Here is a 17,165-nt window from a genome sequence, read left to right as displayed (position 1 = left end):
GTTCTAGTATACTGATAGGTAAGCTAGGATGCGTACTAGAAATGCAGCATTTTATCTGAGGCAACTATTTGCTCTGCTAATTTTGCAGTGATGCTTTTTATAGTTCACAACAGAAGGCAGATCTTGGATAGCATAAAAAGCTCTTTGCTTCTGGAAAAAGTCTTGTTTAAAAAAAAGAAGAAACATATCTTTACAAAAATAGTTTTTTATTATTACAATAATTTAAAAGAAGATTGTTTTCACCATTTCTGAACAAACAATATTGTAAGAGGAATTGTCAGTAATAGATCCACAGGCACAAGGATTGTCATGGCTGTGTTTCCTGTTGCAGGTGTTAGGTCCACTTCACATATCTGCATTTTTACAAGCTATCTTTAAATGACAGCAAAAGTATACTTTAGCATTTGAAGCAGGTAATTACTCAGTGAAGCTTCCTAAGATGAAAAGTCAGAAGGAATAATTCTTCAATCTGTGTTTGCATTGAAAAGATGAATCCTTAATGTTCACGAGCAACGTCCAAGCAGAGGGAAGATGGTGAAGCACACAGGTGCCAGAGCTCAGAGCCAGAGACTCTGTGCTGTTCATTGGCTTGGACATTTTCCGGCTTCCAGGTTATCAATGGCAACACTTAAAAATATTCCCTGAATGGAGAAACACTTCAGTTTGAGTGGACCCAATCTTGGAAGTACTTGTACATGCTTATTGTCACAACGGTTCAAGTAAGTAAAACATCTGAATAAATGCAAGATCAGTCCATTAAACTGCAGCCTGTCCCTGCTTCAATCAAAATAAATCAGAATAAGTGTCGTCGTTAGTAAGTGTCTTAGAATACTGTAACCTTCTCTACATTAAGGAAACAGCTGCAAAAACATTGCATATTCTTAGGGATTTCTGGAGCCCTAACATAGCTCAGTTTCTAGTATTTAAAGCACTATCTTAACAAAAATGTGTCTGAGCAAGTCTAATATGAATTGCTGTAAATCTCCTTAATGTAGGAAGGCTTTAGATTCAAAGAGCGTCTCTTTAATTTTTTGCAATTTTAGTTTTTCATTCATCTGTTTTAAACAAAAATAAAACTTTGCAATATATCTGTAATATCAAATGATAACAGCTAAAACTTTGAATTTCTGAAATGAAGTAAACTAATCCACCTGGGTACCTATAACATACTTTTTCTGGATCCCAAGTTACGAGGCCATAATGAAGCCATATAAATTATCCCACAATATAAAAACTATTCTGGGTCCTAACCCTACACTGGGATTTCATATGGCCTACTAGGAGTTCCCAAGTCCCACAGAAGTTCAGTGAAATTTAGGTGGCCAGCTCCAGTATATTTCATCCTTCATTCCTTGTTACTTCAGGATACCTAGTGAATATTTTGGAGAGCAGCATTTGAGTACGCTTTGAGACACCTTCACAGAGCCTGATTTTTCATGGGGAATGTACCTAACACTCAAAATCAGAGCTCTCCCTATGACTCAAGCTGAGTTCTCAGAGCTAAGACTTCAGAAATCTTTTTTTCCTGACTCTTGCCCTTAAGTAATTTCACTGTCTGAAATACAAAACTTCATCACTGTACTTACATGACTGTATTAAACCTATTAATACATACGACTCAGTCATTTCTAAAACTGTTTCAACTATTTCAAAGTATAGATCATCTCCAAATAAAATACTCCCAATTGTAAGACATACCAAAAAGCTTCTTGTGTGCATCTTCCCCATAATCTTAAAATACAAAAGCCAAAGCAGTGCAAGCTTAGTAGGGGAGAGTCTTTCAGTCCATTCTTCCAAGCTGATGCTCCTTCTCCAAAGCTTTATTTTCTTCATTTAACTAAAGGCAAAGTTTTCTGTAAAAACAGCTACATCCATTAATAAAATGAATGAGAACCTTTTTTGTTTGCTATGGAAACAGCAAGATTTAAGTGCATGAGGTGATGTACAGTTAGGCAAAACAATGCATTATCTATTATTACTGCTCATTGGATTGCAGTAGAATACAGAGTTTCACATACCAGTTTCTGGATGTCCATCTCAGAGAACTCAAAAAGTTTCTCTGTCATATGATTTAATCCATCACAAACTTCAGGTTCTCAACTCTGTGATCCACTGCATTCATCTTCTGAGCAAGACTGAGAACTTTCTTTACCTTTTTAGGAAAATAATAGGAAAATTTGGGACACTAAAGAAAATGAAACTAGGTTCATTAGTGTAGCAGAAACTATTGTTTGCATCGCCTGCCCTAATTTTTCTCATCCTTTCTTTGCTGACAGGTTATTTCCTATTACATCTCGGTAAGGGTTTTGAATCATTTCACCTTCACACTTCATACCCCACACTGCAACTATAAGAAGTAGAAACTTACAGAAAAGCTTTAGAACAATTTCTGTATATCCTTGATCAGCAACACCCCCATCTTAATTTTAATAGTGTTGTCATTTTAATGGTCAGTCAGTAATAAGCAATTCTACAGTAATACAGAAAACATGTGACAGGAGTTTACCTTCGATTACACTACGTGCTGCAGGCATAGTCCCTTTTTTGTATCCTTTTCTCAATGCTTACCACAAGAAGGTCCTCACTTCTCACTAGAGGACCTAGGCATTGCTGTATTGAAATAACTTGCAATGAACACTCAGTTATCAATGGTAATAGCAACGAGATGTTGTTATATCACTATCCAGTCTAGCTCAAGTGTAGGGCACCAGCCTGACCTAAGGATTGCTGTAGTTAGTGAACCTAAAGAAGCACTACTTGACATTCAGATCCTTCCTTGGGATTTTTTGTTTTCTATGCTCATCGAGGATACTATGTGAACTATCTTAACTTGTTAAAATAGCCTCGACCATTGTGAAGATACTTTAGCAAAATACAGGGCTTTTGACTCTGAATTCTGCAAACAGTGAATCAGCTCATCGATACATTCTTCACTGGTCCATCTAAAATCAGACGCTTTGAGAATTATGATTTTTTTTTTTTTTCTGGAAGAGAAGTTTTGATGCATCTTGAGTCCTAGCTTATTCAGTAGACATTATGATCCCTGTATTTGACCTAAGGAATCAGATAGGCAGTAAATATTCATTGAAAGGCACTGCTTGACCTTTTTTTTTTTTTAAAAATCTTATTATATTTCCCAAGTCTAATAACACAGGTTTCTTTTCACGACACAGATCTTGCACTTTAAAGCAGTTAGTGTGGAGACATATATGGAATTTCAAACCTGGGGCGCTTTCATATTGCTATAAATGGTTTCTTACCATATGAAGTAGTTGTGTAATTCCTCTGAAAATTATAACTTCTTTATTTCACAGTACCTGTTTCTTGTGCCCCCTCTTTCCCTCCCCCCATTTCCATATTTAACTAAATATACCTTCTTCCCTGGGACCAGCCACTGGTACCACCACACTTGGTATGTTTGAACTTGAAATATTTCCTACAAAAACAACCCCCTTTTTCTTTTCCCATTCCAATAATCTCCACTGAGAAAAAAGGTTCATTACAAAAGTGGCTGAGGATAAAAACAGACAACCAAAAAGCTCAAGTTTTAAGATGTGTCTATGTTCATTGAGATAGCAGTTCAGGAACAATTCAGCCTGAACTACAGCATCCCTGAAGATTGAACTTGTCCTTTTTCAAGGCTAATTCTCTTCATCTTGAACATTATTTGCTAAATACCATGGAAGAAAAACATAATTTTAGCTGTGATTTGTACTTGTAGGTTGACTTTTGACGTAGGACGCTTTGACAAAAGAGAAAATTATGGGGTAATAGAAAAGCAAGCTCTTCAGGATGTTAATCAGAATCAGTCTTCCTGTTAAATGTTTCCTCCCTCAGGTCTTGACAAGGTGATGGCTTTTGGAGGATTGAGGTTCTCAATATCATCTGTGTGCTGTGCCAGATACCATGGCTTCTGTCAATCACTTGTGAGTTTGCCTTGCTTGCTGCAAGCCGTAATAGATGATTATTCTGTCTACTTCAGAGAAACTGGCTCAATGGGCCTTTCTGTTCCTAAGCGTATGTCATCTTCCCGAGATAATTAGATGGTACATATCCTTTCTGACCTTTTGCTTCTGCTAGCCACCATTCTTTATTGCCACTCAGGTCAGAAAACCGAAGTATCCTAACCTTCTGGTACTCCTGAAGACTGAGTTCCTGATCATTTCTTGCTTGAAATGCGTAAACAGCATAAAAGGTCTAAAAAAGGAAAGCCACAAAAACCAAAATCTGAATTCAGAAATGTAGCCACATCTTACCCTGTCACTGTGCATTAGTACAAATTCTGTATACAGAACATGTATGATAATATATACGAACCAGTATGCAACTACATGGTCTGCAATTGTTAGACAGACTACAATGAAGATGGCCAAAATAAAAAGTAGAATTGAAGGATCTGGGGAATTCTGCATGGGGAAGAACAAACCAAGCTCCAAGACCTCATCATGCTACTACACTAGTAAGGTTTTCAGCTCACACCAAGTGCTTGTTTCTGTCGCACCAAGCGGCCTTGGACTGGACGGAAAATTTTCCAGCAAGGTTTCCTCACGGAGGATCACCTTTCCTAAAGCTCCTGTACTCAAATGTGGCACGTGGGTTAATTCTGTGCCTTGCTGATCAGTGTTGCCACAGCCTTCTTGTCAACGGTAAATTGAAAAATCCCCCAAACTGAGCTATTTTGCAGGTTTCTGCTCCATAGGAGAACCTTGAGGCATTGTACATGGAGTGGGGTAATGCAATGGTGTGTTTTCTGCGAGACAGGACTGCGATTCACAATTTAACTGATTATCTTTTCCTACCTTGTAGCTATTTAAGAATGGCAAAGAACAGAAGATAACAAATTCCCATGTCATACTGACAGATTAGTGCCAGTCTTTTCTGGTGTAAAAGGAAACTATTTAAATTATAAGCAGTATAATTCTAGATTTGTAATAGGAACAACAAGAAGACAAGCACAGCACGTATCACACTTACATGCTGATCATCCATATCCTGAAAAGCATCAGTCACTGTGCCATTAACTGTGGGATTTTCACAGAAGTGAAGAGATGAGCTGCTGTCACTCTTCTTGTGCCCCAGACTTCTTGTGCTGCTGTCAGTAGAGGGCCGTGAAGAGACAAAGAGGCTGATATTATCAAAATCATCATCACCAAAGCCGTTTTCTGCTACGTCCTTCTGTGCTTTGGCTGGATTGTAAGGCCTCAGGAAGGAGGAATACACATACCCTTTAAGGACTAGACACCAGAATAAAAAGAGGGAACATAAACAGCGAAATACTGCTAAAACCATTTCAAACCCAACCATTTTATGCAGCTGTCAGTACGACAGAGGCAAACAGATGGGGCCAGAATGAAAAGAAATCAATATCCCAAAGGGAAGCTGTTATTGGGATGTTTGTGCAGAGAACTTACTTCCTGCATCAACAAGCCATCTGCTCGTACTTCCGAAGGGGTCCTTTTGCTCCACAACAGCCACCAGTTCTCCTTCATGTAAATCAATATCAAATTCCTGTGTGGCATTGCACTTGCGCTTAGCTTGGTATAGCAATTCTATGCTGTACGTAGACAACAGCTTGGACCTGTGGCCTTCTGTTTGACGTGGGGATTCGAGCTGAAAAGCAAAAAAAATTATTCACTGGGAATAATGCTGAGGCCATTTCTAGAGCAACATGGACACGTAAAACCCAGTGTATGCTGCATGGCCCTACATTTTTACACACAGATCAAGGAGTTACTTACACAGCTGTAGGTAACCAAATCTCCTTTGCATATGCAGCAAGGACCTGTCCAACTGGTATATTAATAGATGAGCAATAAAGGTCAGATTTTAAAGAAATGTAGGAATTTCACTAATTAAAGATCTCTTAGTCCATCCTCTGCTCTCAAAGAGACAGCATTTTATACATGAACTGTCACTTGTTTAATTGTTTTTCCGTAGCAATGATCTTTGAATTCCTATGTAATATCACAAAAAAGGCATAATCCAAAAATTGGCTGAGGTGTGCTTGCATAACAACTTGCATGACAAGGCATTAGGCAAAAAAATCAGTGGTACCCAAATGGCCTGCTTTTTGTGTGAAATTACCTCGCTAAATAAGGGCAAGGTGTTATTAACTGCTGGAAGCATATTCACTCAGAGTTTGGTTAGAGGGCAGGCAGGGAGATGCTGTACCTTAGTGTGATCTTAACATACCACAGAAGCAAGAGCATGTATGCCTTACTGATATTAAAAGGAATCCTACAGCTTCCTCAGCTTCTCCTGTACATCTGTGCTCAAGTTTTTATTTTACTGTAAACTAGACTCCTTAAAGCTCTAGAAATGTCTGATAAGATTGGGAACCAGGTGGACACAGATTTCCTGGTAGATTTTCTGAAACTGCTGTGGGGTTGTATGTGTGTGTGTATGTGTGTAAATGCCAGTACGCATAACCACAGTTGAAGATGAGGAAAAAAAAAAGTTCTGAATTAGAAGACTAAGATGCACTGGAAGAGTATTTAACAAAAGAAGTAATCAAAATTTACATATACAACCTTAGACTTAACACGTGCTTAAGGACCTAAGGGTAATCAGAGATAATTTCAAGCAGATTTTCAAGATAATAACATGAAAACAGAGTGAAAAATCTTCAGAAGTTACTGGTCAATGGAACAGCTTCATTCCAACAATCTTATTCAGAGTCCCAGTGAAGAGACCAAGCCCAAAGCTCTAGGAGGCATAAAAATGGATTTGTTTCAAAAGCTATCAAAAGAGGATGCTTCATACGCAGTTTGGGTGTATGGTACTCACCGGAGAAGGGACAGGTTTCTTTTTTTCTAAGCTCAATTTTCTCTCAATAAAGGTTGCACTGCTGTTTTCTTTTACAAAATTCAGCTTGTGAACCTCCTCCATCAACTGATTCTGCACTTCACAGATGCTTGAGGAAGACAGCTGCAAACACAAAGGTGGGTTAGTTCTCATGAACAAAATGGTAAGGAGATTTGAGAGTGCAGATTTAGTTTAATGGGCTGAATGCTAGGAGTCAGGAAATCTGACAAGTTACTGCTGTTTTCTGCAGAGCCCATAGTGTGCTAAATACGAGCTGGAGAGAAAACAAAGGTCATTGCTTAATGAAAGTTTCTAATAATTGCTATTAGATTTAAGAGACATACTAATCTAAGTTAAATCATTAAAAATATTCTAAACAATGATGAAAATGAACAGCCTTGTACTTAAGCTACTGAGCCCCCTGCTTTCCGATGCAAACGTGCATCTCAGCAGCTATCAGAGTGGCCAATGTGCTGTAAGGCTTGGAGTAGTTTACCCTACAGCTGTGTGTTTGTGCAACTGGGTGCTGCCACCAGATTAAAAATTGTTGGGCAAGCTGAAGTCTGTCTGTGGCACTGGATAAGTGCTTTTGGTCTGTGCCTGACCCCAAATGTGTTTGCTGATGTAAACAGAAAAAAGAAAAAGGCGGCAATTTTGTAGGCAGAGCCTCACAGGAAAAACGCTCGATGCAACAGCTTTCAAAACATGAAATGGTCAAATTACAGGGATGCAGTTTCTTCATGCAGGAAAAGCCTTCATTTTCCCATTAAACAGCGCAGCTCTATGTTTTGATCCTGACCTTGCTTTCTTAATTTTTCAGCTTCCCCTGACTATGAAGTGCTGTGTTCAAGCCTTGATGGAAAGGTATACTCCAGAATTGCCTCACTACAATGTTTTTCCTATCTTAAGTCTTGCTCGGGTTCAGAAGAGGGGATTTGGATGTGTGGAGGGCATTGTTGCAGCTGTGTTTCTCGGGGGATTCAAGTCCTCTAGGCAAAAGTACAGCAAAACTAAAACAAAAATGTAGGATTTTCACACAAACTGAGAATAATTTCTCAATTTTGATCTTCAGGTAATAATCACAGTGCCCAAAAAGAGTAGATTGGGATGGAGGAACTGATGCCCTTCTGTGTAGGTCAGACAGGTGTCTTTGGTACTTTTGGCTACGTAAGTGAAATGATTTGAACTTTCTAAAAATGCCAACATAGACAAAGCTATTCCTTACTGCATAGACATGCCTGCAGGAGCTTCTGCAGCATATTTGGCTTTAAAAGCAACTTGCTTTTCACAGAAATTATTTCATCAAATCTCCTAACCTGCTTCTCTCCTGCAGTCATCTGTGACTCTGCAGGTCTAGCAGCAATGGGAGTCTTCATGCACTTTCTTGCAATTTCTCTTGCTGTGTTTTCTGGGCTAGTCGGGGCAGACACTAAGAAACAAAGACTAAAACGCTACCAGCTGCCTCCTTTTTGCCTGAGCGTAATGTTCTTGCCATTACTATCACTGTAGCAGCTGGAACACCTGCATTAGGATCATTCTCGATTGAAAAGTCCAGGCCTGACAAAACTTAAGCTCAGAACTTAAGCTTTGCTGAGGTTGCAAGGAAAAAACCAACCCTAAACCTGACTGTGCTTAGCAGAGCAAACAAAATCAGTGTACCTTGTAGGTATGTGTCCTGCATAACTCTAGCCAAATCATACAGAAAGAAAAAAGACAAATAAAGGCAGAGCTACACCTGTTTCTAATGTACTTACCGGAACAGGCACCACCACAGCAGAATTTGATTGAAGTGCTGCAGACATAATATTCCTGAGGAGGGTGATGAAGCAATGCAGGCAGTTCAACACAATCTTTTTGGCTGCTCTGTTGAATACCTGAAGTTCTTCCACTAACTGTGCGTTTAAAGCCTCATAGTCTTTCTTTGCTAGGTCCAGCTCTTCTCCCGTTGACTTCTGAAGGTAGCTGTTGTAGTCCAACAACTTGTCATAGCGCTTCTGGATGAGCTTCTGTGGGCCCGAAAACAAGGCTTGTAGTGCTGAGAGAGGAGCCAGAACAAGCTTGTCCAGCTGAGCCATCTGGAAAGGTATAAAACAGACCTGCTTACTACTTTATTCATACAGTTCTTCAGACCCAGTAACAGGTTAAGCCTGATGGCAGCCTATCAAGCAATCTGTTAATTACTCTTCACAAAGCATTGCCTTCAGAGGCAGCTTCAAGCGGGGTCTAGCATGAGTTAGAATCTCCTTCATAACATTGCAAAGGAGAAGTAACAGTTTTGCAGTTTCAAGTGTCTGGCAAAGGCAAGGGTCCCTTGGAGCCCGCGGTACTGCCCTTAGTGTGTTACCACTGAGGAAAAACTGAGCAAGGATGGGTCAAGTGGTCCAACAAAACTGGGATTTCCGTAATCGGAAGGCCTGTGCTAATATACAGTCTAGAGGCAATGAGGTCTTGTTAAATGGCAATCTTGCAGTCTTGAATGCTATCAAAGCTTGCTTGCTTGCTTTTTTTTTTTTTTTTTCCCCCTGGAAACAGCTGTAACTCAATTCCTGTTTAAGCAAACACAAACAATCACTTGATTTGATTAAATTATGTTATGCTTGTTGGTTTTATCTCTAGTAATCAACAAAATTAGACACCTGGTAAAAAACCAAAGTCTTTCTCAGACTTTTCCATTAGTCTCTAATTGTCTCAAGGGATTAATATTGCATGAAATAAAATTTATTTTTGTAAGTCACTCGTTCAAATACAGCACAGGCTTGTAGTGAGTGAAACTCATCATCATATTAAAGCTCTTGGACGTTCTATGTGAATTAAGTTGTTGGGTTGAGTGTGAGAATAAAAGAGCAGCTGTCCCTCTACCCTCCATAACACACCATAGTTGAGGACAGATCCTTTTTAGCACCAGAATTGCTCTCTCAAGGCCAAGATGATGTACACAGGGTAGATAGTTTCTACTTTATTTCCACGTGAAAAACTGGGCTGTGTTTAGTGAACTAATTTTTGACGCATTAAGAAAACAATTTTTCCAAACTGCTGGACCTTATTTCTGGAAGAGAAAAGGCTGTTGTGGACTTCTGCCCTAAAATTTTCCATAAAAAATAATGAGAGAGGAAGGTATTCGTTACTGACAAATGCACAAAGGAAAAAAAAAATTAATCTGAGCCTATTGCTGAGATCTCCATTGATAATACCCTTTCAGGAAAACATGTGACAAAACTATGGGTTGTTCAGTGAGAACATCTACTCATTGTGCAATGTCAGGAAAAAAGATTTTAAAAAAAAAATTATACATACAATAGAGAATCCTTGCAATCTTGTAAATCCAAGACATAGAAATAAATAGATAATAAGCAGAAATTTACATGGTTAATAACAATGTCCACAGTTAAAACAAACATGATTTTTTTTTTTTTTTAATTACATAGACCTTCAGAACAGCTCGGTCAGAAGCCAATAGGAGTTACAAATTTTTTTCTGAAAAAAATTTTCCTGTTTCATCTATTGTGGAATTGTTTCTGCTTTTCTTTGATGTTTCTGAATATGGGGCCATCTTCCATGCTGGACACACTCACCACTGCAATGATAGAGGGGTACTCTTCTGTACTTTATGCACTCATTCATTGTAAAGACATTGAAAATATCTTTCTGATTACGGAGATTAATTTTTGAGATTTTTTTTTCAAATGCAGGAACTTCAAAGGAAAGGAAATACAACATCTTACTTCCCTGTCATTATCTGGGAGGATGTGGTCTGTCAAAGATCCTTCTGTTTCTTGGCAAACTCTGTTTTCAGTGTTTTGGAAAGGATTGAATGGCTATATTTTAGTCAGCACAGACCTAGGAAAGTATAAGAAAACCTCCATCTCTGAATTTTTCCAGCTTGAGCAGCCATTTGAAGAAGCAGTCTGTCCCATTTTGAAGAGACATTTTAAGTCTATCTTAGTAGAGCCAGGCATTAGAGTTCATTTGGACCCTGAAAGCAAGAGACTAGTTGAAAAACTATTATCTTTTTTTTTTTTAATTGTTTTTTAATTCCTATGGGCTATATTCAGATTTTTCTTGGTTTCCCTATATGAAGGACAGTAACTTACTTGAAAAGGTAATAAAGCTGAGATTTTCACAGATCTATGATTCCAGGAGCTAATAGTTGACGATCACAACAAAGATCACAAAAGTCACTCTAAAACTGCAAGTGTTGGTAACAAAAGTAGTAGAGCAAAGATCTGCTGCTCTTGTCTGAAGCTCAGGTGAAACATGCAAATTTAGCACAAAGATTCTGGTTTAAACCCAGGAATTAAGCTTGATAAGTTTTCTTTAGCTCTTCTAGGGAAAACATAGTGCACTTACACTGAATTTTATCCTATTGCCTGCAGAAACTCAACCAAAAAACCCTCTCATCTTTCCCAACAGATTCTTAAGTTTTTTTGCTCTTTTCTGTCCTAGTCTTCCTCACATACGCCTGTTTTCTCACACATACAGATAGCTGTGTAACACTGAACATTGCATAAACTTACAAGGTCTTCACAGAGATTTGCAGTGTTGTTCTGTTTCTTCAAACAGTTGTTGACTCCATCATCTTTGTCTTGCAAGATTTCCTGAAGCCCGATTATATTCTGTGTAGCCAGATGTATAGAATCCTAAATGAGAAGATGGTGGGAAGATGAAACTGTATTACAATCTGTTTTAATATACTGCATTCACTCATGCAGATGCTGCAATAATACTGATGAAATCAGAAATATTTTCCATCTCTGACACCTGTGCAGTTTCCAGCCATTGTGGGATTGTTTACTGTGATAATATTTTCCTGTGTTTTGTCTATTTTCAGTGTAAACTATTTAAGAATCAAGTTGTTAATGTTCAGCCAAAAAAACCTAATGAATGTCTCACTGGAAGTTAGCTACTCCTCAGCAAGAAGCCACCTCAAGACCCACGCAGCCTCGAAGGCCTCTTTTGGAGGACTAAGTAGGACTACAGTGGTGTATTTCACTTACTCTGAATTTTAATCCTAACGAAGTGTGCATCTGTTTGGATAAGGAACTGTCAACACCATTCCAGGCAACAACCCTTGTCGGCTGAGCTCACTGGCCTTCCCGTTTGCTGAACCAAACCAGGTGCGTTTGCGATAAGCTCTGGCCAGCTGGCTATTGATCTTACCTACCTCTCAGACAACCTTCATGTCCAGGTTGGGCACACTTACACTTTGAAGGGCCTCATGCCATCTACAAAGTTGGCAAGCTTTCCATGAGAGGGAAAAGTTGACAATTTACAAGCCAACCCACGTCTTGGGAGAGGAGAATTAAAGCAAAGACGCTCACAGCACTTGAGCACTCCGTACATCTAATGCTAGCCCTCAACACAACCTAGCAACAGGATAAAGGAAGGAGTCCTCACATCCAAAATATGTATTTTAGGACATCTTAATTCATGTGGCTGCAACTCAGTTCTTCCATTTTTCATGAGAAGCAGTCGGTGCTCCACTGCAGCAGATGTGCATGACCCATATGACGGCTTCACACAGTGATTGCAAGTCATACTGTGCCATCAGACAGCACCTTCTTTTCTGCACTGCACCCATGGGTCTCCATAGAGCCTGCTTGTGTAAGGGGAAAAATGCTTAAGTGTGGGCTTCAAAATTTCTTTGCCGTGGGATCAGTAATGCAGCAGCAGCACAGCTCATTTATTTAATACTGTCATGTAGGCAGGCCTGCTTATAAATAATTTGGTGTTGCCTAACCAGTGGCAGAAATGTGTGTTAAACTGGCTATGAACATGGTTTGTGGACACAGATTTCAAAAAGGCCTGTACCCACCTGTAGATGTTGTGAGGAGAGTGAAATGTTCTTCACACACAATTTCACAGTCTTCTCTAAACTTCGAAACAACTTTTCTTCCTTATTAAAAGTTTGATCTTTCACCTATAATAGATGTTTGCACTGTTATTTTGGCAGCCCAAAAGAGCCTGGCTAATGAAAGAAACATCCAGAGAGCTGCTGGAAAAATCCCAAACCTTCCCTGAACTCCTCCCTTTGAAAGCAGAACAGATCGGCCCCTAATTCTCCCAAGCTCCCGTTTCAATCCAAGAAAAATCAAAGGCATGGGGCAACATGACAGAGAATTTAATTTTTAATCCTTGTGGAAGCAGGGAGTTGCTTTATTAGAAGCACACCTACGTGTGCCAACAAAACTCTTCATTTTTCTGTATATTTTTGCTCCATTTGAGGAAACAGTGGTGAAAACTGTAAGATATTTTTATGTCACGGCATTACTTCCCTGGGTGCTTATTTGTGGGTGATGGGGAGGTTTCCCCCAGGCAGGCTGTAGGTGGAGCTGTTACCTCTAGAGCAATGCCAGCTCTTCAGCTAGGAAACCTCAGCAGCTGGAAACAGGCTTGTACTAATTTTTTATGCTAGCTGAAAAAAACCCGAAAATAGGTTTATTTCTGCCTACTTTTTATTTGAGGAATTTGAGAAATCTCAAGTCTCGTTTTCAGTGGTCTTGCTGTAAGGGTCACAGAGTGTTTTAGAGATGTGAATTGGGAACTTTCTTAGTCTAATTAAGCAGGAGAGAGGGACGAATCTTTAACAGATGTATCCTGATTGTAAAATGATTCTCAAATGTTTTAAGCTTAATTAAAAAATAAACAAAAAAACCTATAAACCAGAAGCTTCTAAAGAAAAAAACCCAACAAACTCCACATCTCCTCTTAATCAAATTTAATTCCCTGGTTTTCTCTGATTTTATAGCCTTGCTGGTATCCCATTCTGAATACAAAAATTTCCACTGTACAAATAAATGAACAGAAAAAAATAAATGTGGGTATTTAGTTTGCATCAGAGAAAGAGGGAAACCACTGATAAAAAAAAAAACAGGAAAAAACGGCACGTACCTTGTAAAGTCACATCTAGAAATGCAAGTGACCTTATATAATCAGCCATCTCATGCAGTGAAGTGCACTGGATATCATTTTCAAGGTCAGCTGTAATTGATTTGCTTTGAGATTTAGATTTAAGCTTTCCTGAAAATGTTTATCCTGATAGGTTTTGAATTACAACCTCGAAATTATCAAGGAGTGTTTGATTTTTGGCCACCCAACACCCATCTGACTTATCACGGGGTTCTTTGCTTCTAGTAGTTTTGACAGTGCCAGGGCCTTACACATGTAGAGGCAAACCCCGTGGCCTTTCCTAATCAGAAGTATTGCTCATCTTCCTTGGTGGGTTCTGAACCTGAACATTATGATGCGGAGCAAGATGGCCTGAACACGTTCTCAGCACCGACAATAACTATTGCCAGTCTATCCACAAAACGCTGATCTCAGGCTGAGTTTCACAAAACTACCAGTCGCTTCCGCTCTGCTGAAGATTAGAAGTTCGAGAAACTCTTAGATAAAAAAGGAAAAGGTGGAGAACACATTACGTTATTTTCTATTTCAATCACAAATATCTTTCCTGTCTTCTGTGACAGTCAGAAAATGACTTTATAAATGACGCAGAAAAAAAGCAACAACACAAACTCCATCTCCAACATGTTCTAAAAAATGTCCAGTGCAAAAGCAGAACTGAAGCTGTCAATGCAAATCTGCAGTTGGATCAGTAAGTACCTGTGGTTCTCCCCCCGTCAGTATTTTCAGGTGGCTGGTGACCCTCTTGGATTTCTTGCTAATGGAGTGGATATTCAGTCGGGAAAACTTTTCTTTAAGGGTTTCGTCATCGTCATTCCTCTTATACTTCAGCACTGCAGACAGAGAATTTCATAACACAAATAATCTGTATTCGCAGGGCTTTTCACAGGGGTGGGCACACAAATATGAAACCATTTGAGAGCAGACATTTTGATGTCACTTGTTGTAATCTTGTGTGAAAATGCTTGAGATGATGAAAAACCTGTTATCAATGCAAGCCTTGGGAATAGTGAAGTTAGGGCTTCAACATGGCAAGTCTATAAGAAATACTCCTATTATGGCATCTTAATTATTATCTGTGTTTGCAACTGCATTATGGACAATGAACACAGATATAACATGAATTCTTTCATCGTTTTCATATTTCTGGCGTTACCAGTCAGATAACAGAGCTGGCTGAGGACAAGTGACATTAAGGCATCTGTTACCTTCTTGAAACCCAGCATATTACACAACTTGGGTAGCACCAGTCAAAACTGTTGTAGTGATATGACTGGAGTTGAAACCTCTCTTGTAATTGCCAGCCCAAACCTATGAAGGCAGAAGAACATACTGCGCCTTTTTCTTACCTAAATCTTTCCTCCTTTTAAGTTCATTGATGTTCACATTAATGTTTTTCATAGCAAAAAGGGCGTCTTGTAGCGCCTTGTGGTCAGGGTGAGAAGCAGGAGTTGAATTCAAGAGTTCACAGAGTAACAAGGGATATTTCATCACCCGTTGCACTGGTTTGATCATCAGGGATCCCATATCCATTAGATTCGGCTTTCCTCTATAATTTACACAAAAAAATTTGTCACATAAGGAGAAACTCCTTGAAGACAAAAACTTTGTATTATTTCTGTCTAGTCATTGAAGCTGCTGCCTTTTATATCCTTTAGTTGAGCTTTCAACTACAGAAAGTATCAAAACCAGAGCAGTGCTTTGCACTGAGTCATAGAAGTGCAATTACCACTTAAGTCAAAAAATAAGATACATCTGTCAGGGAACGGGGGCCGTTGTAAACGAAACCCTCCTCTCGCCCCCTCAGTGAGAAACACACCCCAGGTCTGAGTTTTCTGTATTTTCAGTGCCCTTCCAGGCTATTGCTTAGATATTACCTCTGAAACCGTCCCACTCAGTCTGAGGGTGCGTGTGGTACAACTTACACACCACGACACCCAGGAAGGGAGATGTAGGTGGAAGAACAAATAACAGGAAGTTTGAGAAGCGCCTGTGAGCGGGGCTACTACATCCTGCTCCAGCCCCTCAGGCTTCAAATGGCAACATCTCCCTTCTGCACAGAACTGGGATGCCCGTTCACCGCTGCATCCCTTCTCACAACATCTCTCAACTCGCCACACTGACTCTCAAGCTTTACTGTCTTCTGCCTGCGTTTTTCCTTTGCTGGCGGCCAGGAGGTTATTTCTAATGATGCCTGAGCTTCCGAAGGGTACCAGATCTGGCCCCTGGAAACGTTGAACATACAGGATCTTCACCCAGGCTTGATCCAAGCTGCTGGAAGTCACTTTACACAAAGGCAAAGCAGGCAGCTGCCTAGGGTGTCAGAAGGACAAGGGTAGGAAAGTCACAGCTTCCAGCACCGGCACAGGGATGTCCTGCAGCTCCAGGCTCAATCCCTGCCGGCTCGGCAGGGGCAGAGAGCAGCTTCCCCCGGCACGTGAGCGGCTCAGGCCATCGAGGCCACCCAACCGAGCTCTCTGGCCCCCACGCAAGGGAGTTAGCAGCCAGCTGAATTCATGCTCCAGCCCCACTCCGGAGAAATGCCTTTGCTCAGGCTCTCTGGGCTCGAAGGGGAGAGGCTGTGCCATTTGCAGGTCATCACGACAGCCTGGAAGAAAACAGGGAAGGGCAGGACGGAGCCACACGTGCCTTCATTACCTTCCATGTGGCTGGTAGAAACGTGGGGTCTCCCCGGAGTAGGTGACACCAGGTGGCCAAGCTCTAGGGCCAGGTCCAGCCACTGCTGAGGCTCCAGCAGCAGCAGGACAGACGTGTCCATTGTGTCTCCTCGTTACCGCATGCTCCTGAGCAAACCAGGCAACCCTCTAGCACCAGCGCCGGCACCAACTCCCTGTGACTCACAGACCTCCCCTTTGAAAGTGAGCGTGAGCTGTTGGCAGCAGTGTGAAGGGCAGTAAAGCAGAGCAAGCTTTCCATTTGCATGCCCCCAAAAGGCTGCTTTGGAGGGGAAAAGGTTGTTTGACATTAACTGTGCAAGAGTTAATGCCAGGCAAAGAAGGATCTCTGCATATGGAAAGATGGAATAACACAACGTAGAAGGAAAGTACAAAAAACAGGGAACAGCCACTTGGTTTTGCAGGCTGACATCTATTGTTTTGTGCAGCAGAAAGAGTAAAAGAGAAAAAAAAAAAAAGCTTTCATTCCCACTTTTATATGTATAAAAAGTACAAGAGCCAATCCCTACTGCTGACTAATTAACTAACAATTTGAATGCCTTTGAGAAGAGACATCTGCATATTTAAACCATCTCTCTCGCACAGGCATTATCTGTAAAAAAGTTCTGCATGAAAAAAATTAACAGTAGATGTCTTTTAAGGCTTCTTGATGTCCCCAAACCTTCTCATCATTTCAATACCCCTCATTTCCCCTGTATCCTACATTAAATATAGAGAGCTATTTTCCCTTCTTTCAGCTTCTGGCAGCAATAATGAAAAAAA

At 40.2% G+C, this 17,165-nt stretch overlaps 1 protein-coding gene across 1 annotated transcript in view; it reads right to left on the bottom strand.

The window, feature by feature from the left end:
- Positions 1 to 4,011: 4,011 nt before the first annotated feature.
- Positions 4,012 to 17,165, bottom strand: part of ARHGEF38 (Rho guanine nucleotide exchange factor (GEF) 38) — a 38,235-nt gene continuing 25,081 nt past the window's right edge. Inside the window, exons 6-14 of the mRNA XM_010586221.1 lie at positions 15,057 to 15,256; positions 14,407 to 14,540; positions 12,617 to 12,721; positions 11,319 to 11,441; positions 8,559 to 8,879; positions 6,787 to 6,927; positions 5,412 to 5,610; positions 4,975 to 5,234; positions 4,012 to 4,197 (exon numbers count right to left, since the gene is read on the bottom strand). Of these exons, the coding sequence (XP_010584523.1) occupies positions 4,012 to 4,197; positions 4,975 to 5,234; positions 5,412 to 5,610; positions 6,787 to 6,927; positions 8,559 to 8,879; positions 11,319 to 11,441; positions 12,617 to 12,721; positions 14,407 to 14,540; positions 15,057 to 15,256 (1,669 nt within the window). The remainder of the gene's footprint in view (positions 4,198 to 4,974; positions 5,235 to 5,411; positions 5,611 to 6,786; positions 6,928 to 8,558; positions 8,880 to 11,318; positions 11,442 to 12,616; positions 12,722 to 14,406; positions 14,541 to 15,056; positions 15,257 to 17,165) is intronic.

The sequence above is a fragment of the Haliaeetus leucocephalus genome, unplaced genomic scaffold, assembly GCF_000737465.1.
Source record: "Haliaeetus leucocephalus isolate CR32 unplaced genomic scaffold, Haliaeetus_leucocephalus-4.0 Scaffold140, whole genome shotgun sequence".
Classification (NCBI taxonomy): domain Eukaryota; kingdom Metazoa; phylum Chordata; class Aves; order Accipitriformes; family Accipitridae; genus Haliaeetus; species Haliaeetus leucocephalus.
The sequence above is the reverse complement of the archived record's forward strand: the minus strand, read 5'-3'. Positions and strand labels throughout refer to the sequence as shown.